This window comes from Callospermophilus lateralis, chromosome 7 (assembly GCF_048772815.1).
Source record: "Callospermophilus lateralis isolate mCalLat2 chromosome 7, mCalLat2.hap1, whole genome shotgun sequence".
Classification (NCBI taxonomy): Eukaryota; Metazoa; Chordata; class Mammalia; order Rodentia; family Sciuridae; genus Callospermophilus; species Callospermophilus lateralis.
In genome coordinates, this window is record NC_135311.1 from 134,849,124 (window position 1) to 134,866,392 (window position 17,269).

The 17,269-nt window shown below is 59.2% G+C and overlaps 1 protein-coding gene across 4 annotated transcripts in view; it reads right to left on the reverse strand.

Annotated features, from left to right (window-relative positions):
• Positions 1-937: 937 nt before the first annotated feature.
• Prdm2 (PR/SET domain 2) overlaps positions 938-17,269 on the reverse strand; it is a 114,526-nt gene continuing 98,194 nt past the window's right edge. For all 4 annotated transcript variants that reach the window (XM_076861254.2, XM_077109976.1, XM_076861253.2 and 1 more), the window contains 2 exons: positions 4,885-5,028; positions 938-1,018 (listed from right to left, as the gene is read on the reverse strand). In XM_076861254.2, the coding sequence (XP_076717369.1) occupies positions 4,908-5,028 (121 nt within the window). In that variant the 3' untranslated portion in view covers positions 938-1,018; positions 4,885-4,907. The remainder of the gene's footprint in view (positions 1,019-4,884; positions 5,029-17,269) is intronic.

The following is a 17,269-nucleotide window of genomic DNA, read 5'->3' on the forward strand; positions in this document are numbered from 1 at the left end:
GGTCTCAGGCATCTTCATCTGGGGTCTGTCCCAAAGGCACAAAACCCAAGAACCTCACTGAACCGGGTCCAAACTCCGAGCTCAGTCACCCGTTTCCCCGAGACATGGACTGTCCACCAGAGAGCAGGGGTCAGCCCCTCATTCCCTGGCAGGCATTTATGGCCTCCGGAAATCTCTTTGTCTTTCCCCTGTGCTTTTTAGTCCTTCCATTTTTGCCCCGTGTCCAACTTTGTTTGCTTTCCTTTGCGGCTTATTTGAGAAGCTCAGATGCTGAAGGTGTAGATGGTCCCCAACAAGCCAGGCAATGAAGGGCACAGGGACCCCCGTCCTCCATGCACCATGCCCTGTGCCATGGCATCTATGAATGGGGACAGTCTTTCTCCTGGATGCACTGCTGTAGGGCTTCCCTGCAAAGACTCAAGAGCAAGGGACCAACTGGGAATCTCAACCTGGAAATGATTCGAGAGCCACAGTTTGGGTTCTTAGGCAGAAATGGGGTTCCCCGAGTGCTGGGGCCCAGCCTCCAGGTTTGGCCCCAGGGGGTCTGTATGCTATGGATTCCCAGAGATGTTGTGGGGAGAGGGTCCGTGGGGAAGGGGGTGGTCCTGAAGGGGAGCTAGGCCTCCTCCTGAAGGCCTTCCTCAGACAGGCCTGAAGCTGACCCCCAGGGCCAGAACAAAGTCCCCACAATGGCAAAGGATACTGGAGAAGCAAGAGGAGGGTCAAGGGGCTCTTGAAAAATTGCATAGTAGGAGAGGCCCCCCCCACCCCCGCCAGGAAGGCTGAGCCACCAAGCAAGGTCCAGGCTGCGTCCAGGATCGTCAGGAGGCCCAAGTGGTCATCCACCTTCCTGCTCCCCGGGTTCAGGACCTTTGGAGACCAGGTGCGTCACCTGCACACACAGCCTGGAACGCACGCTCTCCCCCGCCTCTCACAGTCTGGCACGGCCGTGGGTCGGTGCTCCCTGCAGGCAGACTGCCGGGCCCTTTGGCTTCGCGATTCCAGGTCACTTCAGGTGCTGCGGAGAGAGGAAGAGAGCACAGTGGCCACAGTCAGCGCCTGCCTCAGCTTCTTCATGCATGGTCCTGCTCAGGTTTAAAGTGACACTCTCTGCAGCAGCCACGCAGGACAGCAGCAGCGCGAGGACATCCGGGGAACACAGCAGAGCGCCTGCCCGCTGCCCCGGCCCAGGCCGCCTTTCAGGGTAACCTCGATGCCTCCCTGTCCCCTAGAACAGCCGCTGTCATGAACTCTGTCCCCTCTGACTGGTTTTGCTCATTTTTTAGCCACTGCTCAGAATCCTGGGTGCACGTCCTTTGCACCTCTGCCTCGCGTGCCTGCGAAGGCGCCCCACTGCCGGCCCAGCTGCTGCTCAGCGTTCCCCTGTGGGGACACGCCAGGCGATCCCCTCGACTACCGCGATATGAAACCTGGCGGTTTCCAGTTGAGGCCATTGTGACTCACGCTGCACCAACATTCTTGTGTGTATCTAGAAGACTCGGTGGGTGTGGGCACGCGCTCTGGTGAGAGGGGACGCTGGGTGGAGGGTGTGCACAGCTACCACAGAAACGCTCCAGGTGTTCACACATGCACGGCTCTGCCAGGCCAGGCCCTGGACGCGGCACTGCTGGGCTCAGGTAGCCCTCTGCCCAGCCTCGTGGACCCCCAGAGGTGTCCCAGGCAGTCACTCTCCTCCTTAAGCTCATGTGAACACTCACAACAGCCTCCTGCCAGGGGCACACCCCCATTTTACATGAAAGAAACTGAGGCTCAGAGGGAAGAAAGCATCTGACAAGGTCAGACTGATGAGGAGCAGCAGGGACAGCACCTGACGTCAAGCTCGCTCCAGATCCTGCGTGTCCTGGTGACCAAGGGACAGCTTTGCCTGTGGGCGTCCTCTGCAGAAAGCCCGCCCACAGCGCCCACCGGGCTCACAGCGCCCGCTCACAGCGCCTGCTCACAGCGCCCAGGTGAACACGTGACATGCGCCGCCCTGGGTGGGAGCCGGGAACTGGGCTGCACCAGGTTTGGGAGCCAGGTCTCTCAGTCAGTGGACCTGGTTGCCATTACTACTAACTAGTACTATGACTAGCATTACTAGTACTGATAATAATGTAATAACAAGAGCAGTGCTGGCTTTCAGAAACCAGGACTCCCTTAAGGGCTCCCGGGCACTGTTTCAGTGCAACCCTCCACACACCCCGGGAGGTGGTGGGATGAGCCCGTTTACAGAAGGAGGATTGAAAGAGAGACACAGGTCCCCACGGGAGTGCAGTTGACAGGTCAGGACTGGGCTCCACAAGCTGCACCCTTAACCCATGTCAACTCCGACTCCCAAAACCTACTGGTGGGGCTGGGAGGAGCTGCCTGTGGTGGAGTGGGGTGCCTTCAAGAGGGGGAGCGTCCCTGCCCCACGACACTGCTAATGCAGACTGGTCCCTCCCTGCCCTGCCTGGAGCAGCGGGGAGGAAAGAAAACAGAGGCCAGCCACGGGGCAGTCCGCGTTCCCTTGGCCTCACGCAGTCAGGGAGCGTGGGGTTCCCATGGTCAGCAGGGATCCTCAGAAGAAGCCATAGTGCCTCGTCCCCTACCCAAGAGAGCCATCTTCCGGCTGTCCCGCCCTCCAGCCATCCATCTGCTGTGTGGTGGACACGGACGGATGGCTAGGAGGAGGCAGAGGAAGCCCTTCTACCAGGCGAACAGGCCAGGGAGGCCACCTCTCACCACACACCCGGCAAGAGGGTCAGCATCAGGATCCTGCACCACCAAGGGCCCCAGGGTCACCAGTTTTACCAAGGAGCAGCAGCAGTGAGAGAAGCTTGTGTGAGCAGCCAAGGGACAGGCGCTGGCCCTTCCCTCAGCCGAGGGCAGGAAAGACTCAGAGGGAGAGGGAGGGAGCCCTGACCACAGCCTGTCCTGCGTGCACCCTGACCTCAGGCCTCCAGCGAGAACCAGGAGGAAAGGAGGACAGTGGTGTCCTGCTAAGGTAGCCCAGGCAGACAGGCAAACAGTGGGGATATTTTTTAAAAATCATTAAAAAAGTATGTAAGTAAAAGATTCTTGGTGTACACATTTTAAAAATAGAAAAAAAAGCTAAGTAAGATTTCAAGGCACAAGTTTCCGGCACAGATTAAACAGTCGTGTTCGGAACATGGACGGCGAGGGCAGACGCCTTACCCAGGACTCGTCCTTTCCAACCCCAGCCAGGGACTCTGGGCTGAAAACACAGGAAAGAATGAACCCACTCAGGATGGGGCTGTCCCTGTCCCTGTCTTGGCCTGGGGACGGCCTAACTGATAAGCCTGGGCAAATGTGGCCCGTGGCCATGGTCACCATCCCCAGACTGCAGTGGTCTGCTCTGTTTAGGAAGCCAGATCAGGTGCGCCTGATCTCTCGGGAATACCCCTTCCTCTACGTCACCTCCACGGAGGCCCAGGCAGTGGCCACCACAGGGAGTGGGGCTCAGCCTGACCCGGCCTCTAATCTTCCAAACCTCAGCCTCTCCTCTCAGGCCTTCAGCTTTTCCATCTGTGAAATGGGAGGAGGACTTTACTTCTGGGCCTCCCAGACCTGTGCTGCTTAGGGTCCATTTCAACTCTGCCCCCCTGGACTCCAGTTTAGGGTCACACCCCCTTCCAGGGGGCAGCGGGTGGCAGAGAGAGGGCTCAGTTCTGGGGAAGGTGGATGGTATTTCAATCTCTCCCCAGCCTCCAGAGGAGTAAGGCCAAGCCCAGACATTCTACCTGCTGCAGAGAGGAGAAGGGAGGATGGGAGGACAGACAGAAGGACAGGCTTGCTCCCCGGCCCCACTCCAAAGGCCCCGGGGGCACAAGGAGCAATCTTTGCCTTGAACCACTAAGTCCTCATCAAAATGCCCCTGGATGGAGTCCAGTCCTGCCCGTGTTGAGCAGGAGCCTCTGAGCGCCACTGTGTCCCAGGACCAGGCTCACTTCTGACTCAGAGCGGGACCCTGTGTCTGTATTTGTAACTGTGCCAGCTCTTATGATTGGGTCCCCGGGTCCTGCTTGGGGACACCCATCTCCAGGACACAATGGATGCAGTTGCGCTGTCACCAAGCCTGCTCGTGGGGCACTGGCAAAGCCCAGACACTCCGAAAAGAAAAGTCTAGCTTCCATGTTTTTATCATCAGAAAACTTAGAACAACTCTAGGTTTTTACCTTTGGAAAACTTAGAAAAGAGACTACACACAAATCTTAATTTTGTATTTTATGGATTTTTTAGTATTGTTTTGATTTTCAAATACATTGTGGGAATCAGGACTCCATAATCTTTTTTTTAAAAATAGTTTTTCAGTTGTAAATGGACATGGTATCTTTTTAAGTAATTGTTTTTATGTGGAGCCGGGGATAGAACCTAGGGCCTCACACGTGAGGGGCAAGCGCTGTACCACTGAGCTGCAACCCAGCCCTCACCGCCTCTGAAGGCACTGATTGAGTACTGAGTATGAACACTATGCTCAAAACATCTTACGACTACTGCCATTACGATAGCGCACACTTCCTAATGCTGACTGTGCACCAGGCACTGGGCTAATGCTCTGCACACATTTAACACAATTTCTATGATCATCTGAAGAAGTAGGCTTTGATGTAGGGCCTACTTCACAGATGTGGGAACTGAGGCTCAGAGATTAAGTGACTTGAAGTCCTGCAGACAGCAAGGGACAGAACTGGGGTCTGAATCATGGGGGTCCAGGATCTGTGCTCTTGGCCACTAAACGCTGCAGGAAGGACCTGTGTCTGGCTCCTAGGGGCTTCGTAAGTCCTCCCAACCCCCCACCCAGGACCCATGCCAGGTCCCCGGACCCGTGATCTCCTTGCATGTTGTCAGAGCTGCGCCTACCTGCTGCCTCTGGTCTCCTACCTGTCAGGGAGCAGGCGAAGAGTCTACTCTTTGAAGAAGGGTCCCTGGAACTGGGCTGCGGCAGGGGCCTTGACCTTCCTACACTGCCTGGTGATGTACGGGGCCGTCGGTGGAGGGCATCGGGACGCCAGGCGGAGGCTGTAGCTGCATGGGAAGAGGAACAACACAGATGGTCACCAGGAGCTGCTCGCATGCCTGACATCGCTAGAGGGTAGGGTGTCTTGCATGTTGGCCACTAGCTTCCCGGTCCAGCAGGACGGTCCTTCCTGGACACCTGGAGGCCAGGTACCGGTCTTCGGCCAAGGGGAGGAGGGCTTTCACGTTCAGGGTATGCCTCACCACACTGTTTTTGATCCACCACATTCTCTCCCTGTGGAGATCACAGAAGCCCAAGTGAGAGGAAGCATCCATCAGCCCCAGTCCGAGAGGCCACAGGAGGAGGACAGGTCCCCCAGTGGACATGCAGACAGCCTCAGTGAGCCCTCGCTGTGTGGAGACAATGGCTGCGCCCCTCTCTGATTCAGATGCCGCACCTGTCCTGCTGTTTGTCCCTCCTGCCAGGCTCAGCACACAGCCAGAAGGCATCCGGGGAGGTCACTATTGCCAAAGTAAGTACCTGCCTGGACAGGAGGGGCAGGCCCCCTCCACGCCACAGGCCACCCACTCCCCACTTGATATCCACCCAGGGCCTCACGTGTGCCAAACACGTCCGTGGGGTATGGGGGACTGAGGACATGACTTCCCAACAGAGGTGTAGACCCAGGGACCTTTGAGATGGTTTGGCCCTTTTTTTCTATAACTTACTAAATGGGAATTGATTTTTTTTCAGAAAAACTTTTGAAACTTTATTAAAAGTGAGCCCAGACGAATCCCTCCCCTTCCTGTGCCTGGCTGACTCCTGCTCATCTTCCGGGTCACAGCTGGGACACGGCCTCCTCCAGGAGCCTTCCTTCTTTAACTCCTGGGTGTGGAGTCCCCTGTGGGATTCCACTGCCCGTGCCTCCCCGCCCAGCACCCAGGTGCCCCCACCTTCCTTATAAACTCCAGGGTCCCAGGGTCAGCTGAGCACAACAAACACTTGGGTAATAACGACCAACCAACCGCAGGCCGCCCACTGCCCCAAGCTGTGCTTCACCTTTCACACCCCAACTCTCTCCCCCTCACCCACTCAGCGTGACTGGCACGGTCTCAACAGGAAGTGGCAGGGACCCAGCCAAGGCAGCCGGGTCGGGAGGTGGGAGGCCAGGTGGGCAGCCAGGCAGCACAGACACCTGAGGACCTCGCCGGCGCCAGGTGTCAGCCCAGAGCCAGCTCTGCCTGAAGACACAAGAGGTGGGAGTGGGGTCAGGCTCCAGGCTGGCCAGCAGCAGGACTGTGCCAGTGGTTCTCCACCAGGGAGCACATCTGGAGGTGTCTGGAGACGTTCTGGGGTGTTGCTACTGGCCCATGGGAGGCCTTACCGTGCATGGAGCAGCCCAGAGCCCTGACACAGTGGGCCTCCCTCAGCTGCGGGAAGAGGTCATTGAACTTCATATGGACCACGGTTTTCCCATACACATCTACCTACGATGAAGTCTACTTGTATGTATCAGCTGCAGCTTGACACCGCGACTACTCATAGAACACGTGATCATAACAATCTACTATGATAAAAATTTCGTGAATATGATCTTTCTCTCTCTCATAATGTCTTATGTACTTTCACCTTTTCATTAAAAGGAAGCTTCTAGCTTCGTTTTGGCAGATCTGAACTGCCATCATCACTGCTTTTTGTCCTTTGAAGCAGTTATTAAGTAAAAGAAGGCCTTCTTGGACACAAGCGCTGCCATACCATGACAACCGACCTGACAACCAAGATGGCTCCTGTGACTGACAGGCGGGCAGCATATACAGCATGGACACACTGAAGAAAGGGACGAACATGCCCTGGGCAGCAGGGAGCGGAGACAACATGAGACTCTATCATCCTACTCATGATTGTAGGTGATTTTAAAATTATGAATTATTTCTGGACTTTTCCATTTAATATTTTTAGACCATGGTTGACAAGGATAACTGAAACCATAGAAAATGAAACTGATGACAAAGGTGGATCACTGCCAAAGTTGACAAGGCAGCACTCAAGAAATGTCCGTTAAAATAACGGAGAAGCCTTAGAATAAGGCCCAGAAACATTCCTCTCTTCACAGCCTGGGTCCCGTCCAGGTCAGGGTGGCCCTGGCCTGAATTCCTACCCATACTTCGCACTCGAGGCCTAGGGTCAGCTCATTCGACTCACCTGAGCGAGAGTCTACAGAAAAAGCTGAGGCCCAGCGCTCACCACAAGCTACAGGGATCCTGATGACCACCAGGAGGCCTGAAGGAGGACCTGCCAGGCCGACTGGTGCCCAGGTGGAATGTGGTCCCAGGAAACACCTGCAGGAGCCGTCTGCTGGCATCTGCCTGCAGATTAAGATGTGGTAGCTTAACAGTCCAGGCACCTAGTAGGTCTCCCTCTGATGTCCTGTTCTCCGGGGAAATACCTACCGTGGTGTGTAGCAGGACTAGCAGCAGCTACAGAGATGGACAAGGCCTAAGTCATCAATTTCCAGCTTCTCACTGATACCACCCTTGCGTAACCATTAAACATTCCAATACTAGATCCATCGGCCAAAAGTAACACCCTGCCCACCCCCTCCTCCAGCGACACAGGCTCTCTGCTCCCCCAGCATCTCCTCCACCCTCCTGGCTCCTGTGGCCACCGTAACCACAGCCGTGCCCACTAGGGAGCATGCCTTCTCCCCAGCCCAGGTGTCCACCTGGGTGGAGGGCTGAGGGTCCCGGCAAGGCCCGCATAGGAAGGGCCTCTCTCCCCTCCTGGGCATCCCACCTGGCCTCTTGGGGCACACCCCCAGCTGGCATTCACATGGCTCTGTGGTTCCCGTGCCCTGAGCTTCCTCTCTGGACCAGCAGAGAGGACCCAGGAAATGTCTTCAGGTCCATCTCACGGATGAGGAAACTGAGGCTGGGACAGACGTGGACCTTCTTTGGGGAGCAAAGCCAAGGCCTCTTGGCTCCATGGGCCACGATAGGGAGGGGTCAAAAGATCACCACCTCAGTGTCTCCCACTAGGACTGGCTTCCTTCTCCCAAGCTGTGTGACCTCACCCAGGCGTGGACCTCTCTGAGCTCCAGGTCTCCTGCATATTGGGAATACCGGTTCTGGAAAGTTCTTGTGGCCATTAAGCTTAGAGGAAGATCTCGGCACAGCACATGCTGGCTGACTCTGGGTTGTGGCAGCTGGGGGTGGCGTGACCGGGAGAGGCAGCAAGGTCTCGGAGACATGGGGGCGAGCTCCGAGACTCCAACTTATCTACTGTGAGACCCAGGATAGGTCCCTCCAGGCCTCTGGGCCTCCGAACCTCAGTGTCCACCTCTGAGAAGGAGAGGCCATCATCGCCAGATAGCTGACTCAGAGCAGGGCTGGGAAGAGCCCGGGGGCACAGGACGTGAGGTAGTTGCTGGGAAGAGTTCAGCATATGTGACGTGTTTTGTGAGCGTGGAGCGTGGAGCGGGAGGTGAGCAGGAGGTGAGCAGGAGGTGAGCGGGCCCTGGCCACCTCGGAGGCCAAACACCCTGCAGAGCTTCCGAACTCAACCCAGGTGCCAGCTCAACCCACCTGAGCTCAGGGCATCTCCCGGGGCCGTCTAATGGGCATCCCGTCTAGAGGGACATTATGTGGTCCCAGCCTGCCCCTCCCCTGTGAGTTCTTCTCACCCCTTCTCCGCGAGTGGCGTCACAGAGCGCAGTCACCAGCGCCCGACAGACTTCCCTCTCATCCCACCGCCTCCCATGGACGACGGACTCACAAACCACCCACCCGCTGTATCGAGGGCCACAGGAGAACCTTGTACGCAACTAGCACAGCACCTCAAGGCCTCCCTGTGGCCCACCCCAAGCTGCCAACCTCAGAGTCCTCGACTGGACCTCCACCCACACGGCTCTGTCCCCACAGCCACCACCAGCGTGACCACAGCTTGAGCACCCTCCACAGGGACTGTGGCAAAGCCGCTTCATGGGTCTCTCCATTCCCCCTCTTGCTCCTCCCTCCATTCTCCACCGAACAAGAATGGCCTTCAGAAGGACCACTGCAGACAGGGACACTGGGCCGTGTCGCTGCCGAGGCCTCGCACTGCGGCCAGAACTCAGCGCACCCTGCCTGCTGCCCTCTCTCCCCTCCTGGCCCGGGCTGGCTCCCTGTGGACTGGGCCCGTTTCTCAAGCTCCTCGACCCCGGCTTCTCTGGCCTGGCTTGTCCCCGACCTTGTCCTGCCTCCCAGGCTCTTCCTCACCTTTCAGGTCGCAGCCTGATGTCCCCTTCTCTCGAGGCCTTTCCAGTCTCCCTAACGTGGCCCCACATGGCCCCTGCTGCTCTCCAGCACTGGCCCTATTTCTCTGTTCCTTCTGGATCCTTCCCTCACAGCAGTCCCCCTGCCGGTGGGGCTGTTGACCTCTTCCCTGCCAGTCTCCACCTCCCAAAGGGTGTACTGTGGGCAGGGACCAGGTCCTGCTCACTGCTGAGGCCCTGTGTTAGCACGGGACCCAGCGCAGGGAGTGCTGGTGGCCACCTGCGGGCATGATGAGGGCCTATGAGCTGGGCCAGGACAGGCCATCCTGGGTAGAGCCAGCGCCGTGGGGGTGGGGAGGCTGGATGAGTGACTCAAGAGAGAAGGGGGGTCCTAACATGGACCCCAAGACACCCCTCATGGTGCCCCCGAGGGAAATGTCACAGGACACACTCTTCCCTGGCTGAGCCTCCAGCCAGGTAGGCAGAACCAGCCTCTCAGGCGCGGGGACCCCTGCGGTGCCCTCACCCCGGGGACAAGTGGATGCCCATCAGCCCACCCCCGTGGGGCAAGCACAGGGATTACAGGCTGCTCCCTGCTGGTTATGACCCCAGACTTGCCCACAAAGGAGTGTTAGCCAATCAGCTCTCACTAGAAGCTCCTGAACCTTCGCCACCAGGGAACAGGCAGAAGGCCTGCCCTCCGTGACGGACGCCCCCTGATTCTGCAAACTCTGGCGGAGGCTGGCTGCAGCAGCACTGTGACCCGCACGTCAGGCTGCAGCCCAGCCCCAGCCCTCTGCTGCACACCCAGTGCACGGGGCTCTTCACGCGAGAGTGGCTGGGTGGCCAACTGGAAGCACAAGATGAATGGAAGAGGAAGAAAAGAGCTGTCGGATGGAGGTGACTGCAGAGTTTGCAGCAGTGACATCAGACGTACCCCAGAGGGGGAAGGGAGGTGACCTTCAAGAGGGGGAAACGCCCAGCATGGGGCCGCATAAGTGCCATGTCTGCCCAAGCGTCTCTGTGTCCTTGACTTTGTCCTTGGTGAGGGAGGGGGACATGCTTTAGAGAGGGTTCAAGTTACGGGCTCCATGTTTGTTGTCCCAAATTCACAGCTTTACTCCCAGGCTGGAGGTGGGACCTTGGGTTGGAAGGTAAGCGGGTCATGATAAGGTCATGAGGGTGGGACCCTTACAAGGGGATTAGTGCCCTTAGAAGAAGGATCTCTCCCCGTCCGTCCCTCCCCCAACACAGACACGTGCACTGAGAAAAAGCCAGGCCAGGGCAGCGAGGAGATGGCCATCTGCAAGTCAGGACGAGGCCTCACCGGAACCTGGTCATGCTGGCTCCCTCCTCTCAGATTTGCCGCCTTTGCACCGTGAGAAGGTTAATTTCTGCCATTGAAGCACCCAATCCACGGTATTTTGTCACGGCAGCTGGCACTGACCAAGACAGCTGGCCTGTCTGAAGCCACGGGGCTCCTCCTGGGTAAGTTCGGATGGAACATGGGCTCTGAGGCTAAGCTTGTCGCCTCTGTGACAACTCCCTCCGGAGACGACCCTAGGCGCGGCCTCCTGCGGATGACGCCAGTGCCCAGGCCCAGCTCACAGCAGCCCCGAGGCTCAGATCCCATTTACCCACTGACGTGACCCCGCTGGACTCTGGAAAGCCCCTCACATTCAGATCCTGATCCGACCTATGACACCCCCCCACCCTTCAGCCAGAGCCCCTGGAGTGAACTTGTCCCTCCTCCCTCTCCTGCTGGACCTTACAAGGGGCTGCTGCCCCTGCTAGACCTTGACAAGCCAGCTCCACCTGCCTCACCTGCAAGGCCCAACCCCGGGGCCTGTCCCTTCCACACTGGCTCCTCCCCCATCCGCTCTACAGAAGCGTGACCTTCTCCCTCTCAAAGGGCAACCCTGCTATCAGCACTGCTGCTCCCAGGACGCGTCCAAGTGACCACACACACAGGGTCCCACGGCTGCTGCCCTCCCGCACCCTCACTGCTCAGGACTCCAGTCGCCCTGGGCAGAACCCTCTCCTGGTGACACTCAGCCCTGGCTTCTTCTGAGACCTGCCTGAGAAGAACAGGCCACCCGGGAGGGCACAACATCAGACTCTCTGGGGTGGGACGAGGCGGTGTCTCTAAGCTCCCTGGTGATTCCAGGGTGCAGCCACGGCTGAGCACCACTGCTCTGGGGACACTTCCCTGGCCGCCCTCTTGGGGAAAAGTGGCCCTGGGCCAGGTTCTCCCACCACAAGTCCCTACACGGGCAGTCTCAGTCCCTGTGACTGGTGGAGAAACCAGGGTGCCCCTAGGAGACCGTGCGGTCTAGGACAGAACCACCTGGTTGTTCCGGCACCAGTGAGTGGACGGCAGACGTCCAGACCCGAGGAACAGAGAACAGGCTGCACCATGTTCCCCTGAGCAGGCTTCAGACCCCAAGAAGTCCATGCACTCAGCGTACGGCCGGGGGGTGGACCTCATGGGTTCCCGCGGACATCCATGACAGTCAGCGAGACACACGCCACTGATGACCCCGACCCCAGCGCATCCAGACTGAGTTGAAGGAGAAGGGCAGCCACCAGAAACAGGAAGACATCTCAAAGCCTGTCACTCAACGTGGTGGAGGCTTTGTCAGCGGAGGTGGGGGTGGGAGGGGCGGCCCGGAGCTCAGCTCTGAGCCATGTGTCCACCTGCAGAGTGGCCACCTGCAGAGCGGCCCTCCCAGCGGCACAACATAGAACCTACAGGGACCAACAGGGAGGTGCCTGGGGCCTCACAGCCCTCAGCCCACCCCTGACTCACGCAGGAGGCAGGAGCAGAGCTCCCAGTCCCCACGGGGCTCCAGGGCAGGGCTCAGAAGACGACTCCCGAGCATCCACAGCGCCACGGAGCGCGGGGGGTGCTCCTTTGGGTTATGGGATCTCTCCGTGGCCCAGAGGCATCGCCTCTGCCCCAGCCCTGGGCTCCCAGGATCTGTTCCTCCCAGGATCTGTTCCTGCCCAGGGGACTCAGTGCAGGGAAGGCTTTGCCCCTGTCACAGGGCTCACCCTCGTCCCTCCAGTCTCTGCTCCAGCCTCTCCTCCCCAGCGAGCCACAAGTCCCCGCCCTGGAAACCCCGCCTCCCCAGGTCCCTGTTGTGCTCTTCCCCATCCACACGCTCTGTGCCTGGTGCCAGGAGGGAGGAATCAGAGGCTGTCTTGTCCCTCATGTGTCCCCAGCTCCCAGGCCGCTGCTGTCACATGGAGAGTGGTTAAATACTTGCTGGATGTGTGCCTGTGCGTGTGCCAGGCGCTTTGCCTACAGAAGAACTGGAGGCCCGCGCGGCTCTTTCCATGCAGCGGGGTCCCCTGACTCTGCAGAGGGAGCCGGATGACCTCTCCCTGGGCCCCAGATGACCAGTCCTCCTTCAGCCCCTCTGGTCTCTGCTAAGGAGTAAGCGGAGATGATGAGACACACAGAGGAACTGAAGCTGAGAACACCGGAGGAGGGCAGGGGACGCGGGGACATCAGGAAGATTCCGAGAGTGGAGGGGCTGCTCAGCCCCCAGCGCGGAGCCACCCAGAAACTCCGAGGACTCAACTCTGATGTGCCTGTTGGCCTGGGCGTCTCCCATAGCCACCGAGGCTCAGGGAAGGAAGCACCCAGCCCTCAAGTGGTCCTCCTAGGCTCAAAGGTCAGGAGGCTCTGGGGAGGCAGGTGGGGCCTCTCCTCTCTGGGGTCTTCCCAGGGGGATGACCCATCACTAGGAGAACTTAGTGACAGGAAGAGTGACCCACAGAGAAACAGGGGCCACACATGCCGTGTCCCTGGCCTCTAAGAACAGACAGCACGGTAAACACGAAGAGCAGGCCACACAGGCAAGGCAGGGGAAGGAGTCCACAAGACACGCCCCCACTGGGGAGGCCGCCCCGTCCACATCTCCTCAGACCCTCTCCTTCAGCCATCTTCTCCAGCCTGGTGACAGCTGTGACGGCAGCTCAGGGAGGGAAGCAGAGGAGCTTGGGAGTGCACAGAAGGGCAGTCATGGTCAAGAGGAAGAGGAAGGCCTCAGAAACAGTGGTGTTCCTGCCAGGACTTGGAGGTGGTAGGGGCGGTAAGTGCAAAGGCCCTGAGGTAGGTGTGCCTGTCCCGGTAATATGGGAGCATGGCTGTCCTTCTGAGCAGAGGAGTGACCCAACATGCCACTGTGCTGCACCCTGAGGGTGGAAAGGAACAGAAATGGGGACCCAGTGTGAAAGCAGCAGCTGCCCCAGAAGAGGCCATGGCAGTGGCCCTCTGGCAGTTAGTGGTGTTAGTGGTGTTGGCAGGATCTGCTGGTGAACCAGACGTAGGGACATGGGGAGAGTCCATCTGACTCCAGAGCAGCATGGCCTCCACCCAGGAGGAGGGGGGCAGCTTCCTGGGGACTCCATTCAGTTTGGGAGGATTCTGTGAAACTCAGCTGGACACTCAGCGGGGAGATTAGGCAGGCACTGGGAGGAGGCTGGTGGGGACGTGAACGACGCCTGTCAGCATCCAGGCCTGTGGGCAGCTGGCAGAGGGCAGAGGGCAGCGGGCAGCGATGACCCGAGCAAGGCTGGAGGAAGCAGGGTCAAGGTGTCAGCGCCTCCAGGACACGGCTGGTGAAGATAGCGGGGAGACCAACCCAACGCCTGAAAGTTCAAGAGAGGAGGTGGAGAGGGAATGGAGGCCGGGTGCAGAGAACTTGGCCGAGGGCAGCAGGAGGAGGGCCGGGGGCAGCTGAGGCTTCCAGAGGACAGTAGTCTCTAGGGTGGCAGGGCCCTGCCAGGCCAAGGTGTTCCTCCAGGCCGGCCACCTGCCTGTCCCTCCCGTGCTCTCCGGGAACAGCCGTTTGGGCCAAGAGCTGGCCACGGAAATCTTACACACTCTAAATTCTCCAGCACGTGCCTTCAAAGTCAGCTTGGGCTTCCACACTTGTGCCAGAGGCAGGGGAGGCAGAGGCTGGGGGAGCAGGTGGGAGGGAGGAGACTGCAGTTCCCCTTGGGCAGGGTGGGAGCCCACCGTGGGACCTGCAGGGCCACCAGCCACTTCCAGGAATGGTATCTCCCAAAGCAGGCATGGCCTCGTGTTCCAGGGAGGCCCCTTCCATCCAGATGAAGCACCCAGGCCAGGAAACACGGGGTGGGAAACAGAGGGAGAGGAGGAGCAGGGGCTGGAATGCAGGAGCCCAGTTCAGACGCAGCTCCATCGCTGACTTGCTGTGTAGCCCCTAGAAAATGCCCCACCCTCTCTGAGCCACAGTAGACTCACTTGTAAAATGAGATCTCCAGCAAAGAAACATTTAACTATGCTCGGGAGGTTATGTCAGGTGCTTGCAGGGGTTCCCCAAATCCCACCCACCAAACCCTGTTTTACAGGGAGGCTCAGAGGCGAAGAAACTGGACTTCAAAGTTCTCTCAGCTGATAAGGGCAGCAGTCAAGATCTGCATCAGGACCTTTTGCTCCAACGCCCTGTCCCTGACACAGTCCTCCTGGCGACAGGGTAGAGGGCACTTCAGCACCCCAGGGTGGCAGAGGTGGAGACACACACTTAAGAGGCTTAAGTTTGCTTTGGGCTGGGAGCAGAGCAGCTCAGAGGAGCCCTGGGACTGAGGTTCTCAAACTCGGGTGTTCCCAGGAAGCCCTGGGGGTTTGAAATTCTGCCGCGGTGCCAGCCCCCAGCCCTAAAGAAGCCGCTTTCCTTAGCTGGGGGTTCAGCCTGGCACAGGACTGACGGTCAGCTTTGCGAGCCACTGGTGTGGCCTGTGGGCCAGCAGCATCCGGGTTCCTGGGAGCCAGCTGGTACTGCAGATGCGCAGAACCTGCATTTTGATGAGGTCCTGGAGGGCGGGGCTGGGGACAACCACCCAGGAGCAGCAGCAGCGGTGCGTGGGAGGCTAGAGTCTGTGACCTCTGTGGAGAACGTCCCTCGCATGGCACAAAGTCCTAGGGGGACGGGCAAAAGCCAAAATGCTGGCCTAGAGAGTTGCTGGGGTTCCTTGAGTTGGGACGACTGAGGTGTCGGTTCCCAGTGCCACTCCAGGGGTGCAGGACTCAGGGAAGCAGGCACAGCCCACTAGTGGTGCTCAGGTGGCCTCTTGGCTTCTCCCCCCTCTGCCCTGCTTATGGCTGAGGGGACAGCAGAACAGAGGGGCTAAGGGACTTATCTGGGGTCACTGAGAGCTGAGAAGAGGGGAAGGGCTCCTCCCAGACCTCACCCAGGGCCAGCTGCCTGGCAGCCACTCATTCTCCTTCCTCTCCACAGCCCCGAGGGAGGCCTGCCCAGTGGGCTTTTGACAGGCCTCTGCACACCTAAAGACCAGCATGCCCCTCCTGTGGGGCTTTCGGGTCAAGTCTCGGGGTCTCAAAGGCCACAAGTTCCCCAAACCAGTTTGGCCAGAACTCTAAGTACCAACATGTGACAAGCTGGTAACACCTGACCCAGTTAGCAGGAAGGCAGGCCTGGCCGGCAGCCGCCATGACCTCACCCACAGGCAGCCGCCAGCGAGGAGATCCCCGGGCTGTCTCCCTTCCTGCCAGGAAAGGAAGGCGCTGGCCACGCACTTCCAAACGAGGACACTGAGCACGAGTGTGCAAGTCACTTGTGGCCACACACACGTCAGGACTGGCTCCCTCCTTATTTGGGGAGGGAGTGTAAGGTGAAGCCCCAACAGACGCGGACAGGAACCCGGGAGGCGCTGCCCAGCGAGGGCGCAGACACTCTGGAATACCCCGGTGGACAGCCAGCCCAGGAAGCAGTGGAACCCACCCATTTCTCTCCCATGGAGCGGCCCACCACAGCACCGGGGTGCTCAGGGAATGCTCCCCAAGCCCCAAACAGCAAACCTGGAACCAGGTTTGTCATTCAAACTCCAACTGTGCCTGTCTACAAGGCTCAAGAACCAAATTCTCCTAGGACCTGGCTTCCCGAAGGTTTTGCTCACTGCCGAGGTCCTGGCCAAACCTGGGGCGGGCTCCCCTGGTGTGCAATGTGGTGGACCGACTCTGCAGCCTCGGGCCAGTCCAGGGATGTCAGCCGTGCAGGAAGCACGTCCCCACCCCTGCCCTGCCCAGGTAGGTAGGGGAGCGGCGCCCTGAGCTTCCCAGCACCCCAGCATGGCTGCAGCAGGCCTCAGCTGCCGTCTCCTACCCCTGCTTTCCCTGCAGTTGAGCCACAATAGCCTGCTTTCTTCAAAAAAACAAAAACAACTCCCAAGAATGGGAAGGAAGCAGAGAAGGAAACATGGCCAAACCCAAGTATGAGCAGGGGCTCGATGCTGGCCAAGGCAGACTCCCTGGCAGGAGGGACAGCAGGTGTTCTCCTGCGACACCCTGGAAGGAAAGCTCTTCAAAAGGTAGGAGTCCACAGGGACCCTCGGACTTCATCATTGCTACCACTGATCTAGGTCAAAGCAGTTAGAGGACGAGGTCAGAGAAGAGCCCCACCCCCACGAGGCGCCTCCCAAGCCCTGTGTTGCACCAGGACTCCCAGAACTTGGTGTTCTGCTGGGTGCAGACGGAGGGCACGGAGCAGCCCGAGGATGCTGTTGAGGTGACCGCTCTCACCTCCACGGAGAAGGTACGGGAGCTCAGGGGGCTCCCTTGCTGCCCGGGGGGGGCTCATCCCAGCTTGCCTGGGAAGGCTGGCACGGCCAGCTGGCAGGGCGTCCCAGACACGGCTCACTACGTGCCTGAACAGGTACGAGCAGGCAGCCCAATGCTGCCCAAAGACAAGGGCACCCTAGGCTGGGGCTCGTCCTCAGCAAGCATGGGATGGGAGGCAGGGCCCCTCAAGCGCCTTCCCCATCCCTTGCCACCACCCCAAAAGCCCTGCCTCCCGCTGACAGCTAGAAGGCGGCCCACTGGGGAGTCCAGCCTGATGCACAAGCGATGAGACGGTGGCGCTGTCTGGCGCTGTCCAGGCGGCTCAGCCCTCACCAGATTCTGCACCCTGTTCAGGTGGGGAGCCAGCCACTCGTTCCCTGGGCAAGAGGGGCTACACTCATGGAGCCCAGGGGCTCAAGGCCAAGCGGGGCAGGTGGAATGAGGCCCT